Below are 22297 nucleotides of genomic sequence, written 5' to 3' on the forward strand. Positions count from 1 at the left end.
GCTGAGAAAGCGCTTCGGAGAGACCCGCAGGGTGGAACTTGCTGTGTTGCCGCTCCTGCTGTGTAGGGTCACGGCACAGGGGATGCCCCGGCGCTTCTGAGAGGGGTCGTTGGGTTTCCACGGTCCGGGCTGGAAAAAGAAAGGGGTAATAGCTCAATGGCTTCAGAAGTGGTGGTCCTGTGAATGTACGAGAGCTCCTCGCCGGTCTTCACCTGCTTTCGATCCTACAGTTATTTGACAAGAGTTCCATGGAGCATACGCAGAATACTTTTCCTTCCACCGGCAATTGCGACCAACTGTGCGCGCGGCTAAGGCCTTGGCAATCCAGAGAATGCGGCTTCGAGGCAGGCTCTTACGGTTTTGAAGACTGAGCACTATGGATCTGCCTCCGTCTGCACTAGTCAGGATGAGGGAAAGTTGACCCTCCTTGTAGGAGACCGAGGAAATTGGGACTAGCGAGATAATTTGCGGAGCGTTTGCGGGGCTGAGGGCTGGCCTGGCTGAGATGGGACGAACTAATGCGAGCTGCAGATCTCGGGCAAAATGCGACCCCAAAAGGCACCCAGAACTTTGAGCCTCAGGCACCTCTTGTTCATTGAAACTGCCTCTGACGCACGCGTGAAGCCGAACACGGCTGCCGATCTCCTTTCCTCTCTCTATCGCCTTCACTACATTTTCTATTTGGAGCGAAGAGGTGAAATTAACAGACGCCGAAGAATAAAACGAGGGAGAGGAAATACATGCTCATATCTCTCCATCTTAATAAACGGCCCGCCGATTATAAGCAAAGTGTGCCTGGATAGAACCCCTATTCTGAAGACTATGTGTTTTGACTTCGGTGGGATTCTTCTATCTACGATGGGGTAGATAGACAGGGAGGTAGAGGGGTGGGGAGGCAAATCTGCAATATTAAGATATAACCAAAAGATACTTTTTCTAACTATAACAGGCATCCCGGTCCTAAACACAGAAGGTTATTTCCCAATAAAGTGTGTTTCCTGTTTAAACTTATTCACCAAGTCACTCCCTCTAAGCTCCCCCTCCACCGCCCCCGGCAGAGAGCTGTACTAAATACTTGCCAAGTTAAGTGGACACAGGACTCGAGCGTAAATCGGTTTTAGAGTTTCCGTGTTAGGCTGCATACCTCCCTTCCTAAGAAGAAAATTACACTGAAATTAAATCTGCTTGTCATCGGGTCAATCTGCTTCATTCAATAAAAGAAATGTGCGTCATTAAGAATGGATGCGCCCCGCTACAGATGCATCAACATTCCAGTTAAGCTGCAGTTGGGGTGATAGCGAATTAATTTTTCCTTAAAACCCGAGCATTAAGTCTTTTACACTGAATTTGAAAAAAGAGTAAGGCAGGACAGTCAATGACTGGTAAAAGCGAACGGGTTATAAGCCTGGGCGTTTGATTTTTTTAAAAAATGCAGTTCAATTACTCCCAATGAATGTTCTAGGATCAAGGAAGAGGCAGTGTAAACGCTTTGAATACTGTTGATACTTTCGTTTTCATAACTTACTACAGGGTGGAGGGACCGTAGGAAAGATGACCGCTGCAAAAGTTTGGAACACTTCATCCGCACGGAAGCTTCCAGTAAGATTTTCCAAAATTTTAAGAGGCTATGCACACACACACACCCCTTTCCTCCAAATCTGAGATTGTTTCGAAGTGAAAAGCATCAAACTAGAAGTCGAAACGGTAGGATTGGGAGACCTGTCGGTGTTGCAGCGCCCCCGCTGTCAGTCAGCGGTCAGGCCTGGGTGGGACTCCCCCCTCTTTCCGTGTTTTGCAACGTCAATCACAGCAGACATTTATTTCTCTCCCCACCCGCTCTGCTTTCTCTCTCCCCCCCACCCCCAACCAGGCATCTTCCACTTCTTAGTAATATCCCAACTCTAAAAAAGCCCTCCTCCGAGTGGCTCAAAGCAATCTGTCAACCGAGCCGGGGAGCCACCTCAAAACAGATCGGGTTACTTTTGATTGACAGCGTCACCATGGCAAATAATTTGATTAAAACAATTGTCTTCTCCTTGGCAGTCCCCGGGTCAAATAACTGGACCAATCACAGCGCGGCTAATCACTTTTTCATGCCAGTTTAGAATAATATTATTTGGAGGGGGGGAGGAAAGAGAGAGGGAGGGGAAGAAGAGGGGGAGGGGAAGGAGGAAGAAAAGAAAAAAAGAGAGAGGGAGAGAGAAGACCCGGCAAGAAGAGAAGAGGAGGAGAGCGAGGAGACGAAGAAGAGGAGGAAGGAGGAAGAGGGGAGCAGGACTTTTTAAAGTACTGGATTACATGTAAGAGATCCTATCGCTGAAAGCGGGGAGGGGGGAGGGAGGAAGAGAGAGAGAAGAGGAGAGAGGAGAGTGAGTGGAACTCGCAAGCCCGGCCAGGGGGTGGGGAGAGCGAAAGTTCCACTGTTGCGAGCGCCGCAGCCTCTCACACAATAGAGCCGCAAAGTTTGCTGATCGGAACTCCGGGACTTACAAACCAAGCGGGCGGTCAAAAGCCGAAGAGGCAGGAGGAGAGCAAGCGAGAAGAGGTGAAAGTGAGCGCTCGCCTCGCTCTGCCTTTGATCCTCCCCCGCGCGCGAAGATTCTCTAAGCTCCAGGGGCGCCGGCGCAGCGGCCCGGCCAGCGCTGACCTAAGCCCGAGGGCTCCATTTGTAAGTAAGTTAGCCCCGGCGCTCTGTGGTTGGCTGGCCCCTTGCGAAGCCCTCTCTCCATTGGTGCCGGCTGTCGCGCGCGCGCGTCCCGGACACCCCCCTCCCCCGCACGACCCGCCGCCGCCGCCAGTTCTGCCCCCCAGGCGGTGCCTGCGGGGCGCTCGGCCGCGTCGCCCCCCAACCACCCACCCACCCTACCCCACCCCGAGTGGCTGCCCCCTTTCGGCCAGGGCAGATGCGCTAAGAGGCGGCGGTGGCAGGAGGAGCAGGGCCTCTCCCGGGCGCCCGCCACCATGTCCATGCTGCCCACGTTTGGCTTCACCCAGGAGCAAGTGGCGTGCGTCTGCGAGGTTCTCCAGCAAGGTGGCAACATCGAGAGGCTGGGGCGCTTCCTGTGGTCGCTGCCGGCTTGCGAGCACCTGCACAAGAACGAGAGCGTGCTGAAGGCCAAGGCCGTGGTGGCTTTCCACCGGGGCAACTTCCGCGAGCTCTACAAGATCCTGGAGAGCCACCAGTTCTCGGCGCACAACCACCCCAAGCTGCAGCAACTGTGGCTCAAGGCGCACTACATCGAGGCCGAGAAGCTGCGGGGGCGACCCCTAGGGGCGGTCGGCAAGTACCGGGTCCGCCGCAAGTTCCCCCTGCCCCGCTCCATCTGGGACGGCGAGGAGACCAGCTACTGCTTCAAGGAGAAGAGCCGCAGCGTGCTGCGGGAATGGTACGCGCACAACCCTTACCCGTCCCCTCGGGAGAAGAGGGAGCTGGCCGAAGCCACCGGGCTGACCACCACCCAAGTCAGCAACTGGTTCAAGAACCGGAGGCAGAGGGACCGGGCGGCCGAGGCCAAAGAAAGGTACGAGTAAGTACTTCCTCCTGGCTCCCTCTTTCGACCCCCATCCCCTGTTGAAAAAGATTTCTGATTTGGGGACCAGGGGAGGGGCGGTGGGGTGCCGGACTCTTCCTAGGTTTGCTTAACCATTCCAGGCCAAACTGCGCGGCGCTGAGACGCGCAAAAAAGGCGCTTTTGTCGCGTAAGCAGCCTTGAACTTAGCGAGCACTTGCTCCCGAGTAAACGCGCAGAGGATCAGGCCGCGGGGGAAAGCGCCACCGGCCTTGAGGTTCACCTAAGGCGAAGGGAGATGGCAATGAAACTAAAACGTGGCGCTTTATTCTCTTTGTAAAACAGCAATCTTAACTTTTCGCCGTTTCTTTCATATAATGCGATCGGAATAGCAGGAACACACAGGTCCCAACCAGTTGACTCCCCGCGCCCGCCCCCCAGGAACTAGTTTTACTCGAGAGCAGCACTGGGTTGCCCCGCCAAAGCTAAATCGCTTTGCTTCGGCTTCTCTCCCAGGCCACTTCCTCTGAAATCTTGATTTGGAAGAACTGGAACAGAGTTTTAAAGTAAATGGAACAGGAGAAAGCTGGATCTTCCTTCGTTCCTTTTCACAATCAGGCCAACTTCCTATTCTGACTAACTCTTTTCCGCTTCCCGGGAAAATATATGTAGTTTTCTCAACTTTCATTTACTTCGCGGCCCCATCCTTATCTACTTGGAAGTAAATGCCATTGAATTCAATAGGGAATACTTTAATGAATCAGTGTTGGACTTCAATCTTGGCTACATATTTATGTAACAGAAACGTGTTGAGTGAGCCGTTTCTCCACAAAGGAAGAAAGCACTCAAAACAATACTAAAAGGAGGGAGGTATTAATTCTGCTAGTTAATATCTCTGATGCATATTAAACAAATACACCTTAAGACTTTAGAAGACCATCGGGTCCTTCCTCGCCAGCAAAATTAACCACGTTTAATACCCCATCCCGAACACACGAACTCCTGGTGGGAATCAAAATTAAAAGCTGCAATCCTAAATTCACTTACCTGGGTGCAAGTCGCATTCGAATCGGTGCTCCTCAACTTCCAGCGCCTGGGATTGAGCTGCATGAGTTAAATTCTTCCTACCCAGCCCGAGTTTCCGCGCTGTTGCCGGCAATTCTACTCTTTACAATGGGACTCCACACCAGTGTAGTAGTTTAAAGTGGAGGAAAGGTAGTAAGTAACTTCGCGCAGCACTGTTGGAAAAAGCTGCTTGCTTGTAGAATGGTCCCAGTAGGCCCCCAACTCTATAAAAGCGAACTTCTTTGCCCCTGGGTGAGTGTGTGGCTAAAGCCACAATCATCAGTGATTTTAACCCTTGGTGATGATCACAATTAACACGTTTCCTGCGGCCAGCTGTAAATCTCTTTCTCACTTTGACAAGCCCTTGAATTCACTTAGGATACCAGCTGAAGAGAAAGCCAGGGTTTTCAAAATGCGTTGGGCCAGGAGCACACAGACATACCCCACATTGTTCAGAAACGGCACATTTTCAAGGGAAATAAATCTCAGGAGTTTCCGTTCACGTTAAAGTGGCTGCTTATCTATCCGGATACAAGTTCCCTTTCATTCCATTGCTTCAGTAAGAGGGATGGGACAGATTCCAGATAGTAGATGGAAGGATAATAATGAACTGTGGGACAGAAATATGCTATAATAATTTCATATTAATCAATGCAAACGCGTCCCATCAATTACTAATAAACTGTGAACACAAGAGCGTTCGTATAAGTCAGAACACTATGATCTAGAAGAAAAATCGTCGGATGTTGGATTATGTTTTAATTCCTCTTATGAAACTATCTTCTGAGATGGAAATAGTTGTTCAGTAGCTGACTCTTAAGGAGCAACGAATTGGCGTTAAGAGAGGGCTATCCTAGAATAAATGGGCAGCTTTTCGATCGTAGCACAGTTCCGAAACTGCGGCCCTATGTCGGATCAGTCCGACCTGGGGGCCTTAACTCTGAGTAAATAAATACACACGCAGTTGGGCCGCTCCTAACAGCATGGATTCTCTCCCTGAGTAAATCAGCCTCGTATACAAACCCGTAAAGGTTTACCCATCCTGTTTCGAGGGGATGTGAAATTAGTGGTGGAAAACGAACCGAACTGGCTCCAAAGGGATTCTGAAGGCTGCAGGCATTGAACCACAGTGAGACAGAATCGAATAGAATCTCGACGCCAGAGAGAAGAGCCGAAAAGCTGGGCACTGCTAGCTTAGGCCTTAAACGCTTTATAGGAAGCCTGTTTAACGTGGACTTGCCAGCAGCACACGAGCCGCCACGGTATTGTTAGCTCTGTCGGTGGATTAAGGAAGCCCACGTTGTTGTGATAGCCTAGCAACTCAGATAGTACTACTCTGGAGTAAGTGGGTGGTTGTTTGGAGTTTCGGGAAGCCACCCACCGCTACTAGCGTCTTCTCATCCCTCCCTTGTAGTTCGTACCGGGACATGGGTCCCATCGAACAGGATGGGTTTCTCAGTAAATTCTCTGTGTGAAGCCGTGGGGCTGTCAGTGCTCCCGAGCGGACGCTTGTACGTTGCAGCCGCGCACCGCCACCCTAAACTCTTTGGCCGAGCGGTCATCCCCTCTGATTTCATGGGAGTCTTTTGTTTTGCTGAGGGGCACTTTCCCTAATCTCCCAGTGTGTAACTAACTAGCTTGAGAGGGTTCCTCCCCCCCAAAAAAACATATTTAGAAACTGGGTTAGGGGAGCCGACGGAAAATAACTTCAGAACCTTGTTAAACCGGCCTGAAATGGAGAATATAATATGGCTTTAAAAACAAATACGGAGGCCAGTTAACGGGTCTAGAAGGACGGGTGAGCCGAAAAAGCCCAATCTAATTCCTCGCAACAGAAAGCTCGCAGCAATTTCGAAACCCACTCACACAGCCAGAGAGGGCAAGTGTCAGCCCTTGTACACTTAACACGTGTGAAAGAGCCAAGCAGCCGAATACCGGGAGGACCCGGACGCGCACCTTTGATGTGCAAGTCTTCCGCGGGCCGGCTGAATTCACTTTTGGCACCCTCCTGCGCCATAAGTGAGTTCAAAGGTATTTTCTGGTGAGCTAGCGTTGGTAGAAAATCCAAAACATAGTCGCGGCTCCCTCTGCTTCCACCCACATGTGGGCCTAATAAAGCAGATATCATCTGGTTGGACCGGCGCTCTCTCTCCCTTCTACTGTACTCTGAGGCGGCCATCCAGAAACCACTCTCTTGGAAAACTCGCCGGAGAATCTGGGTTCCACTTTAGAGGTGGCCGGCTGGATTTTGCATGCAAAAGTAAACTTCGTCTGGAGGTCCAATAAGGGCCACCCAAAGGCAGCCGGAGCCCATGCGTGCCTTCACCGGGAGGCACCCCACCACAGGGCTTACTCCCCAATAAGGGCGTGCATTGATGGGATCGCAGCTTTTATTCGAAATTAGCACCACGATCCCGAACATTTGGGAAGCGGGGGTGGCGTAAGGTTTAAATCCAAATTCCTGGATACTTGAAACCCAAGCGCCAAGGTGATTTCAATCCCCGCTGTCTTTAACAGGGCTGAAAATTGCTTTGAATCCAAGTCGTCTGTTTTTATCATTTATGCGCCGACCTGTTGCAAAAAAAAAAAAAAGGCGCTAGTTTCTCTTGAGCACATTCTGCCTGGGTTGCAGGCGGGGCTCCGAGCTGCGGGACAATCCTTTCCGCCCCGCGGAGTTGAAAGGAGCTTCCTGCAGCGCGCGTTTGTCACTGCGTGGGTCCAAATTCTGAGAATATCTACCTTTGCTGGTCTTGACTGGGAAGAGGATCGCCATTTTGCGCGGGTATCTAGGGACAGGGGCCTCTGCCCTTTCTAATGAATAAGCGGCCTTTGCGGCGTTGGGCACTTGTCTGAGAGACAGGTTGCAAAACTGACAGCTGTTAGTAAACCTCTGTGAATTAAAATGCAGTTTATTTTCACCCCAAACCATCACCGCTGCGCAACTCCGTCTCCCAAAGCGTGTAAGTAGCTTGCTTTTACTAGAACCTGCTAAAGGTGACATCTCTTTCCCATGACAAAATTCAGGGTCGCCTTCTCCAGAAAATGCGCTTCTGGTGGCTGCATCGCGTGCACGCCAGTGTCCTTGAAGGCAGTTTTCCCAAGTCCCAAAATATTATGTTTAATCTGTTCAATCTAGAGGTCCGGGAGGAATTTACGTCCGGGACAAGACTAGTACTTGTGCGCTTATTTTCGATGGGGGTCAATAGGTCTAGGATCGGGCTAGACGTTCTGCGCAGAACGTTTAACCCGATCCTAGATCCGTTGCCCCCTGTCGAAAATAAGTCCCTCTGAGTTCTAAGTCCTTGCGACTTAACTGTCATAACGCTGCTGCCTCAGTGGAAAACACACACATTTTGAAACTGTTAATGGCTCAGGTAAAGTAGCCGAGCAGAGTTCAAGGCAGGCGGTTTGACTCGACTCGGTTCGCGGCCTCCATCCATTTCGCTTAGTTGACATAAGCTTATTTTCTCCCGCGGGTGGAAAGCGGAGAGAATCGCCTGGCCAGTCTAGGGTTGGTGAGATGAAAGATGCCCATTTACTGCTAATCGGAGGAACACATCATAGGCGCTCTCTCTCGCTGAGGTGGAAGAGAATTAGCATCCTGAACAGGATACTGAATCCTCCTTAACAGACGGCAGCGTCCCGCAAGCAGGGTGGTCCCCCTTACCGAACGATCTCCGTTTTTCCAGATGAAAAAGGGACAAATGTCCCCTTTCCCCAATATCACCCTACCGTGCCCATAGCTTTAGCTTCGCCTGGACGTCTGCAGTTTGATTCCCAGCTGAGTAACGCTGCGCGCTTATAGGTGTGATCACAGGGCATTAAGCCCTCCGCCACTGGTTTATCGATGGAGACTGCTAACAACCTTCCTCAACCTGGTGCCCACCAGATGCAATGCTTGCGCAGTCCTGGCTGAGAGTTATAATCCAACAACATCTGGAAGGCACCGGACTGGCGAAGGTTGATGTCAGGCATTAACGTATTTCCCTTTACCTGGAAGAGTACGTTCCCATCATTACAAGTGACGCTTAGGGTAACAGTCCTAGAGTTAATTCCGCTGCAGCCAGTGGGGATAATATGATTTTACAGCCCAATTTTAAACCAGTCTTTAAGAAGACTCAGCCCCACTGGGTTCAGTGTGAGATTAACTCTCTATGGAAGGTGTTTAAGAGTGAAGGCTTACTTGGGAGTAAAGTAAGGCAGCCTTCTTTGGGGCACTTACCCCGGGAGTTAGCTATCCTGACCTGGACGGGACTTACCTCCGAGTACACATTTTATTTATTAGCTAGTTGTACTTTTCTTCCGAACCATCTGTGTTCACAGCATGTAACCAGAAAACATCACACCTGGGTAGCTCAGTTGGTTAGAGCATGGTGCTCACCATGCAAAGGTTGCTGGTTCGATCCTGGTACGGGACATCTGCCTATTCCTGCATAGCGGGGGGTTGGACTTGATGATCTTCGGGGTCCCTTCTATGATTTTATGAAATCAAAGTAAGCATTAAAATACCAAAACCATGCCATGAGATCAGAGTTCGTCTTTTAAAAAAATTACATATGGCATGAAGAAAGCGGATAAACCAATCATCATCATCATCATCATCATCATCATCATCATCATCATCTCTCATAATACTGGAACTGGTTGACATCCAATGAAGCTGAATTTTGTGAGATTTGGGACAGATCAAGGAAAGCACATCTTCACGCAGCGCACAGACAATCCTATGGGATTCACTTCCCCAGGGAGCAGAGATGAACCACCAACTTGGATGGCTTTAAAAGGAGATTTGGTGGAGAGGGCTACCAGCCACAATGGTTATGCTCTACCTCCGCAGTTCTTGGCAGCAGTGCTTGCAAATACCCGTTGCTGGAAAGGAGGAGGTTACTCTTGTGCTCATGTTCTGCTCCCTGGTTTCCCATAGGCATCTGGTTGGCCACTGTGAGAACCCGATACTGGATTACATGGGCCTTTGGCCTGATTCTGCAGGCTCGTCTTGTGTTCTTATGTGGTGAACAGTAGGTCTTGCTTGCAAATAAAGGTAGTTAAGGTTGGCAGCAATTATTGTCAATTAGCAATTACTGCTGATTGTTGCGAAACTTTGCTTAGGAGTGGTGTGCCGCTTTCTTAAATAATTAGGCTGCGCATCCAAACTGAATCACCCGCATGTGCTTTATGAACAGCGCCGTCCTGTTTGTGTCTGCTCAGTGGTAAGAGCTATTGAATTCAGTGGGAATTATCCCCCACGCGAGTGTGAACAGGATTGCAGCCCGAACGCGCTTGGATTTGAGTCGACGTCTCCTCATTGACTGGAAACAAGTCTGCTTAAACGCTTGGATGTATCTTGAGTTTTAAATCGAGCTTTTAAAGGGTTACATTTATATAAACGCGTAGCTTTATTAAATAATGTTTCAAGAGGCGTGTCCTATGTATTCTGAAATATCCAGGTACAATACAAAATGCGTCGAGGTGCATTGTTTAATCCTTTATCTGCATTTAAGTGAAGAAAGGCCGGCGCATCATAGTGCTTAACAGCAGGTTTCTGCTCATGTCTACTCCGAAGTAAACGCCATCGGGTGCAGTGTGGCTTGCTCCAAGGTAAATAGGCATAGATCGTAGCCTAACAGCGGTGGGTTTGAGCCTAGTCCTGGGAGTTCCCCGGTAGGATTTGGCTGGTCTTAGGCAAACCAATATATCTCAGTCCTCACCCATCCATACCCACCAAATCTGTAAAATGGAAATGATAATGTAGTGACCTGTCTGACAGGATTAGCGATCTAATGCATGTGAAAAGATCTGAATCGCGACGGGAAAACCCAATTTAAAGATAATATGTTGCCAAGGAGGAGGACAGCATGCTACATATTTACACACAGCCCACAACCTATCCACATAACCCAGCAGCCCCGTTGACTTCAGTGGGGTGGGTGCTTGCAGGGCTCGGTCGTTTTCCAAATCGAGGGGCAGCAATACTGAAGAAAGGGGTTAAAATGCATTTGTTGCAAAGGAAGCCGTGCGGGGGTGGGAGAGACCCAAGAACCCTCTGAACTGCATCGCTTCGTGAAAATGGGATGGTTTCCGCAAAATGGCTCGCGGCAGAAATAGGAGGAAAAAGTATATTCTCCAGGCCTTGGATGCATTCAGGGTGGTTAGAGTTGGACTAACAGCCTAACGAGCTAGTGATACCGCTGAATTGTTAGGGCTAAGAATCTACCAGATAAAACTACAGCACAGTGCAGGATTTCAGATAAAGTATTAGCGGAGCCTCGATGGGGCGCTTTTCTGCCCTAATAAGGAAGCCGCTTTTGGTTCTCAATTCTAGAAGACGACCCTCCTCCGCTTCTTTCCGAGACTTGTGGCACTTGGGAGCCTAACCATTTTATGGTGGCTTAATTTTCGGCCGCGGAGAAGCTGCTACTTAGATGGTGTGGAGTGTCCAGCGTAAAGACGATTCGTCCGCTTCCCGCATCCAAGGAAACAGGCTCTCTCCTATCCACGCTGCAGAAAAAGCGAACTGCGAGTCTTCCAGTTGCCACAAGACTCTTCGGCGGCAGTCTTGCGCACGCTTAGTCTCAGTGAATTCCGCAGGAGCGTCTTCTGAGCAAACGCGCATGCCGATCATCGGGGCTGGTTGTTGATTTATTTCAAATAAACTCCCTTACAGCGATCTCCTTCTGTTAAAAAAACTTTATCGGAACTCGGTGGCTTTCGCACTTAATCCAGCCTCTCAGAAACTGCGGCTGCTACCCTAAACTCCCTTACTAAAAAAAGTTCTCTTGAAATGCGGTGGGGTGTACTTCTGAGTCAACGGATTTAGGATCGCGCAATTTAGCATCGAAGTGTTAGGTTGCAAACCTAAACGTGTTTACCTGGCAGTCGGATTCCATCGAAATGACGCCAGCATACTTATTTAGAGGTAGATATTTTCTCCTCGCTTCCTTCCCGCTTCCGATGGAGCTCAAATAAGCGGGTTTAGGATCGCGGTCTTATTTGTTGGGAAGCCAGGGCAACTGAAGCCAATTCCGCTCCCCTCCTCCGGCCCCAGTAGTGTGTGTAGCCACCGAGGTGTTGCCGGATGAAGGAAATATTTGCGTGCCACGAGCCACGGAGGGCATTTCCGCTCCTGGTTCAAGAAAAGAAAATGCCTCTGCTTTGCTACTGTAGGTTGGAATATATTTCAGTATATACAGTAGACACACACATTCGAGCTTCAGAATGGACGGGGAGGAAAAGGGTTTAGCCCCAGCCGAGATCTGAGGAAGGGACCCCAACGCAGATATATTTTTTCCATTCCCGTATTTGCGATGTTAGATTTAGCCGGAGCAAACGGCGGCCAGAATGCGTTGCTTTTCCTTTCTGGGCCGAGGACTGAAGTGCTAACGCGTCCGCTTCTCCCACCCTCCAAAGGCTCCCTAATCTCTGCAGGAGAGAGAGGGAGGAGAGGAACGTTTTTATCAGACCACACTTTTTTACTGAGCCGGCCGCAAACTGTTTACAAGACCCGAGATCGACTCAACGAGGCCCTGGGGGGTTGCAGGGCAGGCAGAGGCTGTGGAAGCCCGAATTTTATTTTCCTCCTCCCCATCCACAGCTGGTTAAAGCAGAAGTCAGATAATTGGCATCTCGGTTCTAAATCAGCGGGACATTATTTCCAAACGTGTCATCCGCCAAACTCTCTCTTTTCGCGCCTTTAAGCGACTGCTTCAGGATGTGACACCTTGGATGGGAAGTTAGTATGCGCAAAGCATTGCGCGCAATGAGCGGTCTTGTGAAGATGGCTGCACCCAAGATTTCCTGCCTAGGGAACAGGGCGCAGGCCGAGATCCTAGAGGCTCCAGTGAGTTGAGAAAAGAAATGTTTGTGTTGCAGTTCCGGGAAGGTTAGACTACAATTCCCTTCATCCTTGTCCAGGTGCCCTGCTGGCTGATGGGAGTTGGGGGTCAGCAGCACCTAGAGGACCAAAGCTCTGACTATTGAGGGTGGGGCTCTCTTTATATGATAATTACCTAGACTTTGGCCCCCACAGTTCTGCTCTGAGGGCACCACAGTGGGGATGGAAAGAACCTGAGTGTTTCTAGCAGGAGGTAGCTGGAATAGGAGTGGTGGTCTTGGAGTCATACAAATTGCTCACTACCAATCGAGACCCCTTTATGTTTATAGATATATATATAATGTTTTAAATAAAAAAGCAAAAACAAATTGGGATCCAATGATAAAAAAACCACAAAACAGAAAAGTATGAATTAGTTATATGAAAAAACTTTATAACAAGCAAATGAAAAAATCTGGTGACATAGTCACTATAGTTTACTATTCTTTAATCAAATCAACCTTAACGTAACTAAACAATTCTGCGTTCTTCAGGGGTCTGTTTTAGAAACACACATAGAATATGTAACATACACAAAGAATGTAGCGATTTAAAATACCCTATAGAACTAGAGAAAAAGAGAAAAAAGCAAATCAGAGTAATCATGCCTGCAAATATAAAAATGTTGTTGTTGATGATAATTAAATTTCTATACCTCTCAAGGATTACATGGCAGTTTACAATATAAATACACAAAAATGTATATCATAGTAACATGCAAAATCAATACCCCCCCACAAACAGGCCATCACTTGTTTAATTAGCCAAAGGCCTCGGATTAGAGGGATGTTTTTGCCTGGTGCCTAAAGATATGTAACCAGGATGCTAGGAGAGCATTCCACCATAGAAATGCTCGTGTGGCCACCCTACAGATCTCTTGTGGGGGAGGCACACAAGGGAGGGCCTCGGATGATATCACAGGGTCCAGATCGGTTCACATGGGGGAGAGCCAGCCCTTGAGGTATTACTGTCAGGGGTGAATATACTATGCTATGAAACTAATAAAGCTTCAAGGCACCTAATTCAGGAGGGTTCCCCAGAAGTGACTTTTGTCCATATTGCTTAAAAAATTTGGGCCTAGTAGATCCAATTTGAGTTGCATGACTCAAACTGATTAATTTTGTTGTTGTATGTTTTTCAACAAAAGTACGAGAGTCAGCAGCACAGATGTTGTGAAGGTGGAACAGCCCCATCAGAGAAGAAAACAGTTGTTACCTAGACCTTGTTGTTGGTTGCAAAGTGGACCTGAGCTGTCACCTTTGCCAGGGTGAGGTGTGGGTCCCTGTGGAAGCCGATGCCTACATGGGGTGCCTGGTTGTGCCCCCTCAGAATTTTGTGCCTGTGACCATGCCCCCCACAACACCACTGGCTGGGGAAGGGGCTTCCTGGAACCCCTACTTTGGGGGGTTTGTTTCTCACCAGAATGCCCTTAAAATTGCTGCAACCCCATCTTCTCCTCTTAACTGGAGATGTGAATCACACCTTTTCATACTCTCAAAGGAGATCAGAGTGATGATTTCACACCCACATCTCAAGCGTGGTTGCTCTGAATTGACTGTGCACTTCAAGGCATAACTGCCCTTAGGACAGCAGTTGTGCAGCTCAGCTCCACGAAACATATTTTCCAGTAAGCGTTCAGCTAGCAGGAAGTCAGTCGGCTGAAATAAGGACAATACCCTGAGAGCTGACTTTTGAGTAAAGATTAAAATGCATTGGATCCGTTTGTTATCCTCACAACAATCCTGGTAGGTAGGTGGGGTCTGAGAGACAGTGGCTAACTGAAGGCTGCCCAGGAGAGATTAAGATTTCCGCAGGGATGCCCAAACGTTTTTCAAAGAGGGCCAGATTTGATGAAGTGAACATTTGTGAGGGCCGACCAAAGTTGTTGAGCTTTCTTAGGATTGAAGTTAAAGGTAAAGGTAAAGGGACCCCTGACCATTAGGTCCAGTCACGGACGACTCTGGGGTTGCGACGCTCATCTCACTTTATTGGCCGAGTGAGCTGGTGTACAGCTTCCGGGTCATGTGGCCAGCATGACTAAGCCACTTCTGGCAAACCAGAGCAGCGCACGGAAACACCGTTTACCTTCCCACTGGAGCAGTACCTATTTATCTACTTGTACTTTGACATGCTTTTGAACTGCTAGGTTGGCAGGAGCAGGGACCGAGCAACGGGAGCTCACCCCGTCACGGGGATTTGAACCGCCGACCTTCTGATCGGCAAGTCCTAGGCTCTGTGGTTTAACCCACAGCGCCACCGAGCTTTTGGGGGGGGGTGCCCCAGGACATATACTGCTACAGGTTAAATCAACTGGCAGGCCGGATTAGGCCCCTGAAATGGACTTTGGACATGCCTGCAGGGTCTCATACCTTGGTTCCTGGTATAGTACTATAATTATATGAGGTGCCTTTTCTGAAGACCTAGGTCAATGGGGATTTAAACCTGGGTTCCAAAGACTGTGTATCCAATGAGCATTCAATGGGATGAAACACACTTAAATATGTCTCTGTGGGTTGCAGATTGTGGGAAATTGTACCATGTGATTCTAAAGTTTAAAAAGGGGGAAGAAATAAGCTAATATCCAAATTTTGAATAGTAGGAAGAACACAAACTTAACTTTTGAGTCATTTTTTTTTGGGGGGGAGAAACTGTAATATAGCACAGAAACATAGGAAGCTCTAGATCAGTATTGTCAAACTGACTAGCAGCAACTATCTAGAGTTTTCAGGCAGAAGACTTTGCAAAACCGATCTGGATATGTCTGAGGATGAACCTGGGACTGGGTGGCACTGTGGTCTAAACAACTGAGCCTCCTGGGCTTGCTGATCAGAAGGTTGGTGGTTCAAATCTGTGTGATGGGGTGAGCTCCTGTTGCTCTGTCCCAGTTCCTGCCAACCTAGCAGTTCAAAAGCACACCAGTGCAAGCAGATAAATAGGTACCACTACGGCAGGAAGGTAAACAGCATTTCCGTTTCTGTCATGGTGTTCCGTTGCACCAGAATTGGTTTAGTCATGCTGGCCACATGACTCGGAAAGCTGTCTGTGCACAAATGCAAGACGAAAGTGAGATGAGCACCACAGGTCCATAGTCACCTTTGTCTGGACTTAACCATCCGGGCTCTTTTACTTTTTTTTTACCTACCTGTATGCTCTACTACTCAGCCCTTCAGTAGGTCATAATGAACAACAACAACAACAACAACAACAACAACAACAACAACAACAACAACAATTTTATTATTTATACCCTGCCTATCGGGCTGGGTTGCATGGAGTTGTATAGATTATGATTCTTCCCCTTTCCCATGTTATTCTCACAATAACCCTAGGTGTGTGGTTGAGTCCAGGTAAGTGCATTTATGCTCTGCCACAGAGGCTTGGCCCTTTCTCTCAATGATGTCAGGTTTCAGGATCCAAAGGGAGAAATGGAATCAGCGTCTTCGTCAGTGACAGACGTGCAACCCAACTCTATCCACGTTCATTCACTCTCCAGTGATTTCAAGGGGACTTCCTTCCCCAGAAGCTTATCTAGAATGGTTGAAGTCTGAAATGCATTAGAGCTCTCTAACCTTTCCTAGGGAGTAGCGCTGCAATTCTAACCCCTTACCTTGGAGTAAGACCCATTGAATTTAATAGGACTTCCAGCTGTGTACACACCACACATTTAAATCACCCACCCAAAGAATCCTGGGAACTGTAGTTTCTTAAGGGCTCTAACAACTGTAGGGACGTGGGTGGTGCTGTGGTCTAAACCAGTGTTTCCCAACCTTGGGCCTCCAGCTGTTTTTGAACTACAATTCCCATCGTCCCTGACCACTGGTCTTGCTAGCTAGGGATGATGGGAGTTGTAGTCCAAAAACAGCTGGAGGCCCAAGGTTGGGAAACACTGGTCTAAACCACTGAGCCACTTGGGCTTGCTGATCAGAAGCTCAGCAGTTCGAATCTGCGCCATAGGGATGAGCTCCTGTTGCTCTGTCCCAGCTTCTGCCAACCTAGCAGTTCGAAAGCACGCCAGTGCAAGTAGATAAATAGGTACTGCTGTGGCGGGAACATAAAAGGCATTTCCGTGCACTCTGGCTTCCGTCACGGTGTCTCGTTGCACCAGAAGCGGTTTAGTCATGCTGGCCACATGACCCGGAAAGCTGTTTGGGGACAAACAACGACTCCCTTAGCCTGAAAGCAAAATTAGCACTGCACCCCATAGTCGCCTTTGACTGGACTTAATCGTCCAGGAGTTCTTTACCTTTTACCTTACTAACAACCATAACTCTGTGAAGGGTAAGCTACAGTTCTTTGGAGGGCATGTGCTTTATATCATCATCATCATCTATTATTTATACCCAGCCCATCTGGCTGGGTTTTCCCAGCCACTCTGGGTGGCTTCCAACTGAATATTAAAAACAATATATGGGCCATGGATTAGTGCTGGCCCAGGACATTTTGGCACCTGAGGTGAACCACAAAATAGTGCCCCCTCGTCTTGCCAGGGACGAAAGGATGAGTGACTATATCAGGAGCAAGGAGGGAATAAAGATCTACATTGGGATCTACTGCCCCTGTGGATCTTGCTACCCGAGGCGATTGCCTCACCATGGATGGAAGGGTCCTGCCGTGGACTGCGCTGCAAGTCCCCTTGATTGCAACAGAACTTACTTCTGAGAAAATATATGCCTGTGGTTGGACTCTGTGCTTGGGTCACTTACTCAAGCGGGACTTGCTTCAGGGAACCATGCATTCAATCCGGTCGATACCATCTGCATGAAGGGGGGGCGGGAAGGGAAGGGAAGAGACTGGTCCCCTTTTACAGCCTAATTTTCTCTCTTTTTTCCTTTTCTCCCTTCTAGGGAAAACAACGAGAATTCCAGTTCCAACGGCCACAACCCGCTTTCCTCCTCCCTGAACGGCAACAAGGCGGTTTTGGGCAGCTCCGAAGACGAGAAAACGCCCTCGGGGACGCCGGATCACTCTTCGTCCAGCCCGGCTTTACTGCTTAATTCGAACCCAGGATTGCAGCCGCTCCACAGCTTGGGCCACCCCCAGGGTCCTAGTGCCATTCCTGTACCCAGCGCGGACCCTCTGCACCACCACAGTTTGCAAGACTCCATCCTCAACTCCATGTCCTCCAACCTGGTCGACCTGGGCTCTTAAGACGTTCGTGGCACCCATGATGTCCCTTGAATCCATGCTTCCCACTCGGCTTTTTATTATTATTTCTTTTTTTAAAGAAACAAAACACTCATACCTATTACCTGAAACATTGAAAGGGATAGCAAGCTCCTTCACACGGATCCGTTGTCTGGCTTTGGATCAATGCTTGGTCGGCTAGCTAATGACTTTTGGGGAAGGTACTTGTAACCTCAAGACCCTGGCAAGTCTTAAGAGGGTTTGGCGAAGCTGGTGGACTCTTCCTTAGGAGTTGATGTTGTGTGTGTGGTTTTGCAGGGGTGGGGATGGTGGAAGGGGAGCAAAGGAGGTCAGGGCAGCCCCTCACTTGGGAGAGGAAGGGACGTGGCTGGCAGCTTCAGCCTCCACACTCTCTATGGGAGTTTATCAGGTCCAGTTTGGGGGTTGCCAACTTCTCAGCCGGCCTCTGGAGCTGCGCTTGAACCCTGATCAGCAACAAGTGAAGCTTTGTAGGCCTTGAAGAAACCATAAGGTCCACCAGGCACCAGCAGCACCGTCTTCTCCTCCATGGCCAACCAGAGGCCTCTGGGAAGCAGAGAGTTGCCCCACTCCCCAGCTCTTAACCCCATTCTGAATGCCAATTGCTCTCCGGCAACATGGTCTTCAGGGAGGCGTCTGCTGCCTCTGATCGGAAGCTTCCATTGCCATCACGGCTGGCGACCTCTAGCTTGGTACATCTATTGTCCATCCAGTTAGTTCTAATCCCCTTTCAAAACCATCTCTAAAGCCATTGGCCCTCCTCGTTTCCGCATCTGAAGCCGCAGAGGGTGGAGGGAAGGCCTATTAATCGAGCGCAGATGCTGCTTGCGAAGTTGGCAACTCCATCCCATCCGGTTTGTCCTGCTTCTGAATCTTGGGAAACAACGTGGTCGGGAATAATGTCTGGCTGAAACCAGGGGGGCTTCTTTCCAAACGGGAGGCTTCTCCCCTCAACCCCCACCCCCACCCCGCCCCAGATTTTTGGATCGGACTCCAGCCTAGCAACTCTGTTGACTGTAAAGGGGCTACCATAGCTTGAGAATGGCAGAATGCACGTTGCATTGTGGGGCTGGATCAGAAGTCTGGTGAGGAGAGTAGCAGCTGAAATTCCAGCGCTGTAGTAGCTGCCAGATGCCGTATAGGCAACCACAGCATAGCTGTCGACTTTTCCCGTTTTTTAAGGGAAATTCCCTTATTCCGAATAGGATTCCTCGCAAGAAAAGGGGGAAATTGACAACTATGAATCCCAGCCCTTATTCTTCTCCTTTGTAGCTGATGCTAGGCAAAGAAAGTGGGGAAGGGGAGGGACTTATTTCGTCTTCTTCGTGTGGTCCCCCCCTCCCTTAAGCCATTCTTTAGGTGTGAAGGACAAGCAAGGTGCGATCCACAAATCGCTTAAGCCACAGAACTTGCCTTCAAGTCGATCCAGTGGCTCCAGAGTTGGACTTGGAAGCCGGGAGATCTGGGTTGAGCTCCTCGACTCAGTGGGCGCTCTTCAGCTTCAGTTCCCTCATCTGTAAAATGGGAACAAAGGCGAACTACCTCGCAGGGCTGTTTGTGAGGATAAAGACTGTACAGCGTTTTGCACATTTAACATTGAGATAGCCTATATCACCCTTATTATTAATAATATTTTTATTCATAATAATAATATTCCCCTCTATTCCATCCCCTTCGGAGTCTGCGGGGCCACCCAGGATAATGTGCGGAATTGTCCGGGCTTGTGCGCCAGGCCCGGACTCTGACCCGCTTGGAGCCCACGGCACCCATTCAAATCATAACAGGGCCAAGAGCAGGCGTTATATCTCTATCTCTACCTATCTATATGTGTATATTATAATAAGCCATTGCTGCTCATCGAAACCCAAGGAAAGTTATCACGCGCCAGCGAGGCCCCCTCAACTTCTCTGTATTGTTTATATTATGTGAATACGGTATTTGGAAAAAAAATAATATTTCTGCTTCTATTTTATAATAAAATCGAGAAATCCAGCCTACTGTGCAAAGGGATCCTGGGTTTCTTTTTAACCGGCGCGTTTCCCCCTTTTGGTTATAATTGCATACGTGTCTGCACTATGAACCGGAACCGGTTTAACCGTCACGGATTCACACACAGAGAGACACACACACACACACACACACACAGAGAGAGAGAGAGAGAGAGAGAGAGAGAGAGAGAGAGAGAGAGAGAGAGAGAGACTTTTCTCAAGGAGCTTCTGCTGGGAATGAGAATTCCAAAAGGCGCGAAGGTATCCAAGCTGACAATTGTGCCACAGTCGAAAAATACATTTTCCTAAATCTTCAGGGAAGTCTTGACAGTTTAGGCAGTGTAAGTGGACGCTTGTGGTTTAGTACAAGTAAGAAACTGAAGCTTTCCTGGAGAGCTCTCCTCTCTGACCCCGTGTTCAGGAATAATAATTAGGCGGGACCTGCCCGTTTCCTTCATTTATTGCCTAACCAATCCTTGAACTAAACTCGTAAAACAAACAAAAAGAAAAAACCAATCACCTGAACTAGCCTTAAAAACTGAATGTTGGAGTATTAAGTTGACAGCTATCATTTCCCTCTCCCATCTATTTACCAGCGCGTTTTCCCATATCCCACTTCCACTCCTCAAGTTCCTAGTCCTCCTTGAGAAGAGAGAGAGAGGGTGGAGGAGGCGAAAGTCCCCCCCACACACACACTTTGAAAAGAAGAGACTTATTGTGGCGTAGTGTGAAGCTCCCGAAGAACTCAGAAACTGTTGCGGTGTGGGGTTCGATAAAACGAAGAAAGTACCGGTTGTGTTAGGGACATGATTGAGTTGATTTAGAAAGATGCAGTTGGATACAGGCAGCAGCCGCAGTGGTTGGAGAGAAGGGCCCTTGTTCAGTGGTAGAGCATATGTCATGCATGCAGAAGGACCCAAGTTCAATATCTGCATCTCCGGGTAGAACAAGGAAAGTCTCCGTCGGAAACCCTGGAGAGCTGCTGGCAGTCAGTGTAGACAATAGTGGGCTAGATGGACCAGGTGTTCAACTCGGTATAGGGTAGCTTCCTATGTTGGGCCCGGAGATTTGGGGAAATAGGGGTGGACTGGAGCGGGAGAGGGGAAGAGAAATGTACCTGTTTAGCAAAGAAGAAGAAATGTGTGAGAGATGCAGAGAAGATACAGATGGAACCCAGGAAAGGTGGCGTCCCGCAGAGTCTTTCAGAGGATCCAAAAGTTTAGAAGAGAAGAGTTTGGGGAAGAAGGGGTTTGAGGGATCTGATAGGCGGGCTGTAGACCACAGAAGTGTGTGCCACGTTAAATCCATTTTGTTGCGTCTACTGTTGTAAACATACGATTTTACAACATTACCCCCAACCTACCCAACCACCTCTTGCAATAAACGTTTTGCTGGATTTCACTCTTGATAATCTGTTTAGCTGCATCTCTGCGGTTGCGGTGTTTTGAGGGCCGTTGTTTTTTTGGGGGGGGTTCTTCCAACCTGTACACTTTGCACAATCAGCAGTGATGGGGAGCGGGGAAGGACACGCAGGAAGATGGTTGGACAGGAGGAAATTGAGCTGCAGGGAAGCGATGGCAGTGCAGTAGAAAATGAAGAGCGGCTGAGGGAAGAAAAACGGTGTGTGTGTTTGTGTGTTTTCAAAGGGATCTCTCCTAGCGCAGGATTGAGAGGAAGCTGGGGGGGGGGTATATTGTTTGGTACACATCCACCCAAAGGTTAAAGACCATCACATCGGTTGATCACACTGCGCCTGATTTTCATTTGCAAAGGGTGGGGAGAGGCAGAGGATTGGATTCTCCCCCCTCCGCCAAGTAATGTCCCTGAGAGAATGAGTTCTTTGTACGTTTCACTGCTTCTGCCTGTTGCTAGTCAATTCTAGCTCTGTTATTTCCTGTTTCTGGCCCTAACAGACTTGCTCTGCCCCCGCAAGGAATCCTGGGAGATGCAGTCTGGTGGGAGCAGGGAATCCTCTCTTAGATCTAGGGCTAAATTCTGAAGTAGGGGAGTGCTTTGTGACAGCTCCTTTAGCCACGCCCCTTCTGAGACGATGCAGCAACATCGTTTTTTAAAGTTGTTGTTGTTGTTCTTTTAGTAATACAGAATTATGGTTTCAACACCGGCTTTTGGGGATAGTTACTTCTCGCTCTCACCTTCCTTAACATCCAGCCTAAGGAAGATCTCTGGTGGTCTCTGAAGCTTGCGCACTACCTGTTGAACATTAGCTTGGTCGTAGTCTAGGGAGCCTGGAATTTGTCAAAGTAAGAGAGACAGTTTTAAGACTTAACCTCTCTGCTAATAATGCAGCCTCTCTGCTTAGCTTATTTGCCTAGCTTGTTTGGCATGCAAAGGATTGGCAAATCGCACCCCAAGAAATAATAATAATTTATTATTTATACCCCGCCCATCTGGCTGGGTTCCCCCCCTGCTGTGAAAGGAGCGGTGGTGGTTGTCCCTGCTCCACTACAACATCATCATCATCATCATCATATTTATATCCCGCCCATCTGGCTGGGTTTCTTCTGCCACTCTGGGTGGCTTACAGCATATATATATATGTAAAACAATCAAACACCCAGCATTAAAAGCTTCCCAATACAAGCTGCCTTCAGATGTCTTCTAAAAGTTGTGTAGTTCTTTATCTCCGTAACTTCTGAAGGGAGGGGATATCATCTCATGAACTTTGTTTCTTGTTCTCCAAC

General features: G+C 48.8%; 1 protein-coding gene across 2 annotated transcripts; it reads left to right on the forward strand.

The window, feature by feature from the left end:
- The first annotated feature begins 2862 nt into the window (after positions 1-2862).
- Positions 2863-19599, forward strand: SIX2 (SIX homeobox 2). 2 transcript variants are annotated; one of them, XM_028724828.2, is made up of 2 exons: positions 2863-3527; positions 17289-19599. In XM_028724828.2, the coding sequence occupies exons 1-2, from the start codon at positions 2962-2964 to the stop codon at positions 17590-17592; spliced, it is 870 nt and encodes a 289-aa protein (XP_028580661.1). In that variant the 5' UTR covers positions 2863-2961; the 3' UTR covers positions 17593-19599. The 2 variants fall into 2 exon arrangements, with proteins under 2 accessions (XP_028580661.1, XP_028580660.1); XM_028724827.2 differs by having other exon boundaries at positions 2863-3521.
- Positions 19600-22297: the final 2698 nt, after the last annotated feature.

The sequence above is a fragment of the Podarcis muralis genome, chromosome 3 (assembly GCF_964188315.1).
Source record: "Podarcis muralis chromosome 3, rPodMur119.hap1.1, whole genome shotgun sequence".
Taxonomy (NCBI): Eukaryota; Metazoa; Chordata; class Lepidosauria; order Squamata; family Lacertidae; genus Podarcis; species Podarcis muralis.

Excerpts from the sequence above, each read along its gene's own strand:
- SIX2 (XM_028724828.2), top strand. The coding sequence starts at position 2,962 with ATGTCCATGCTGCCCACGTTTGGCTTCACCCAGGAGCAAGTGGCGTGC. Across the intron at positions 3,528-17,288 it reads GAGGCCAAAGAAAGGTACGA|GGAAAACAACGAGAATTCCA; the intron begins GTAAGTACTTCC and ends TCTCCCTTCTAG.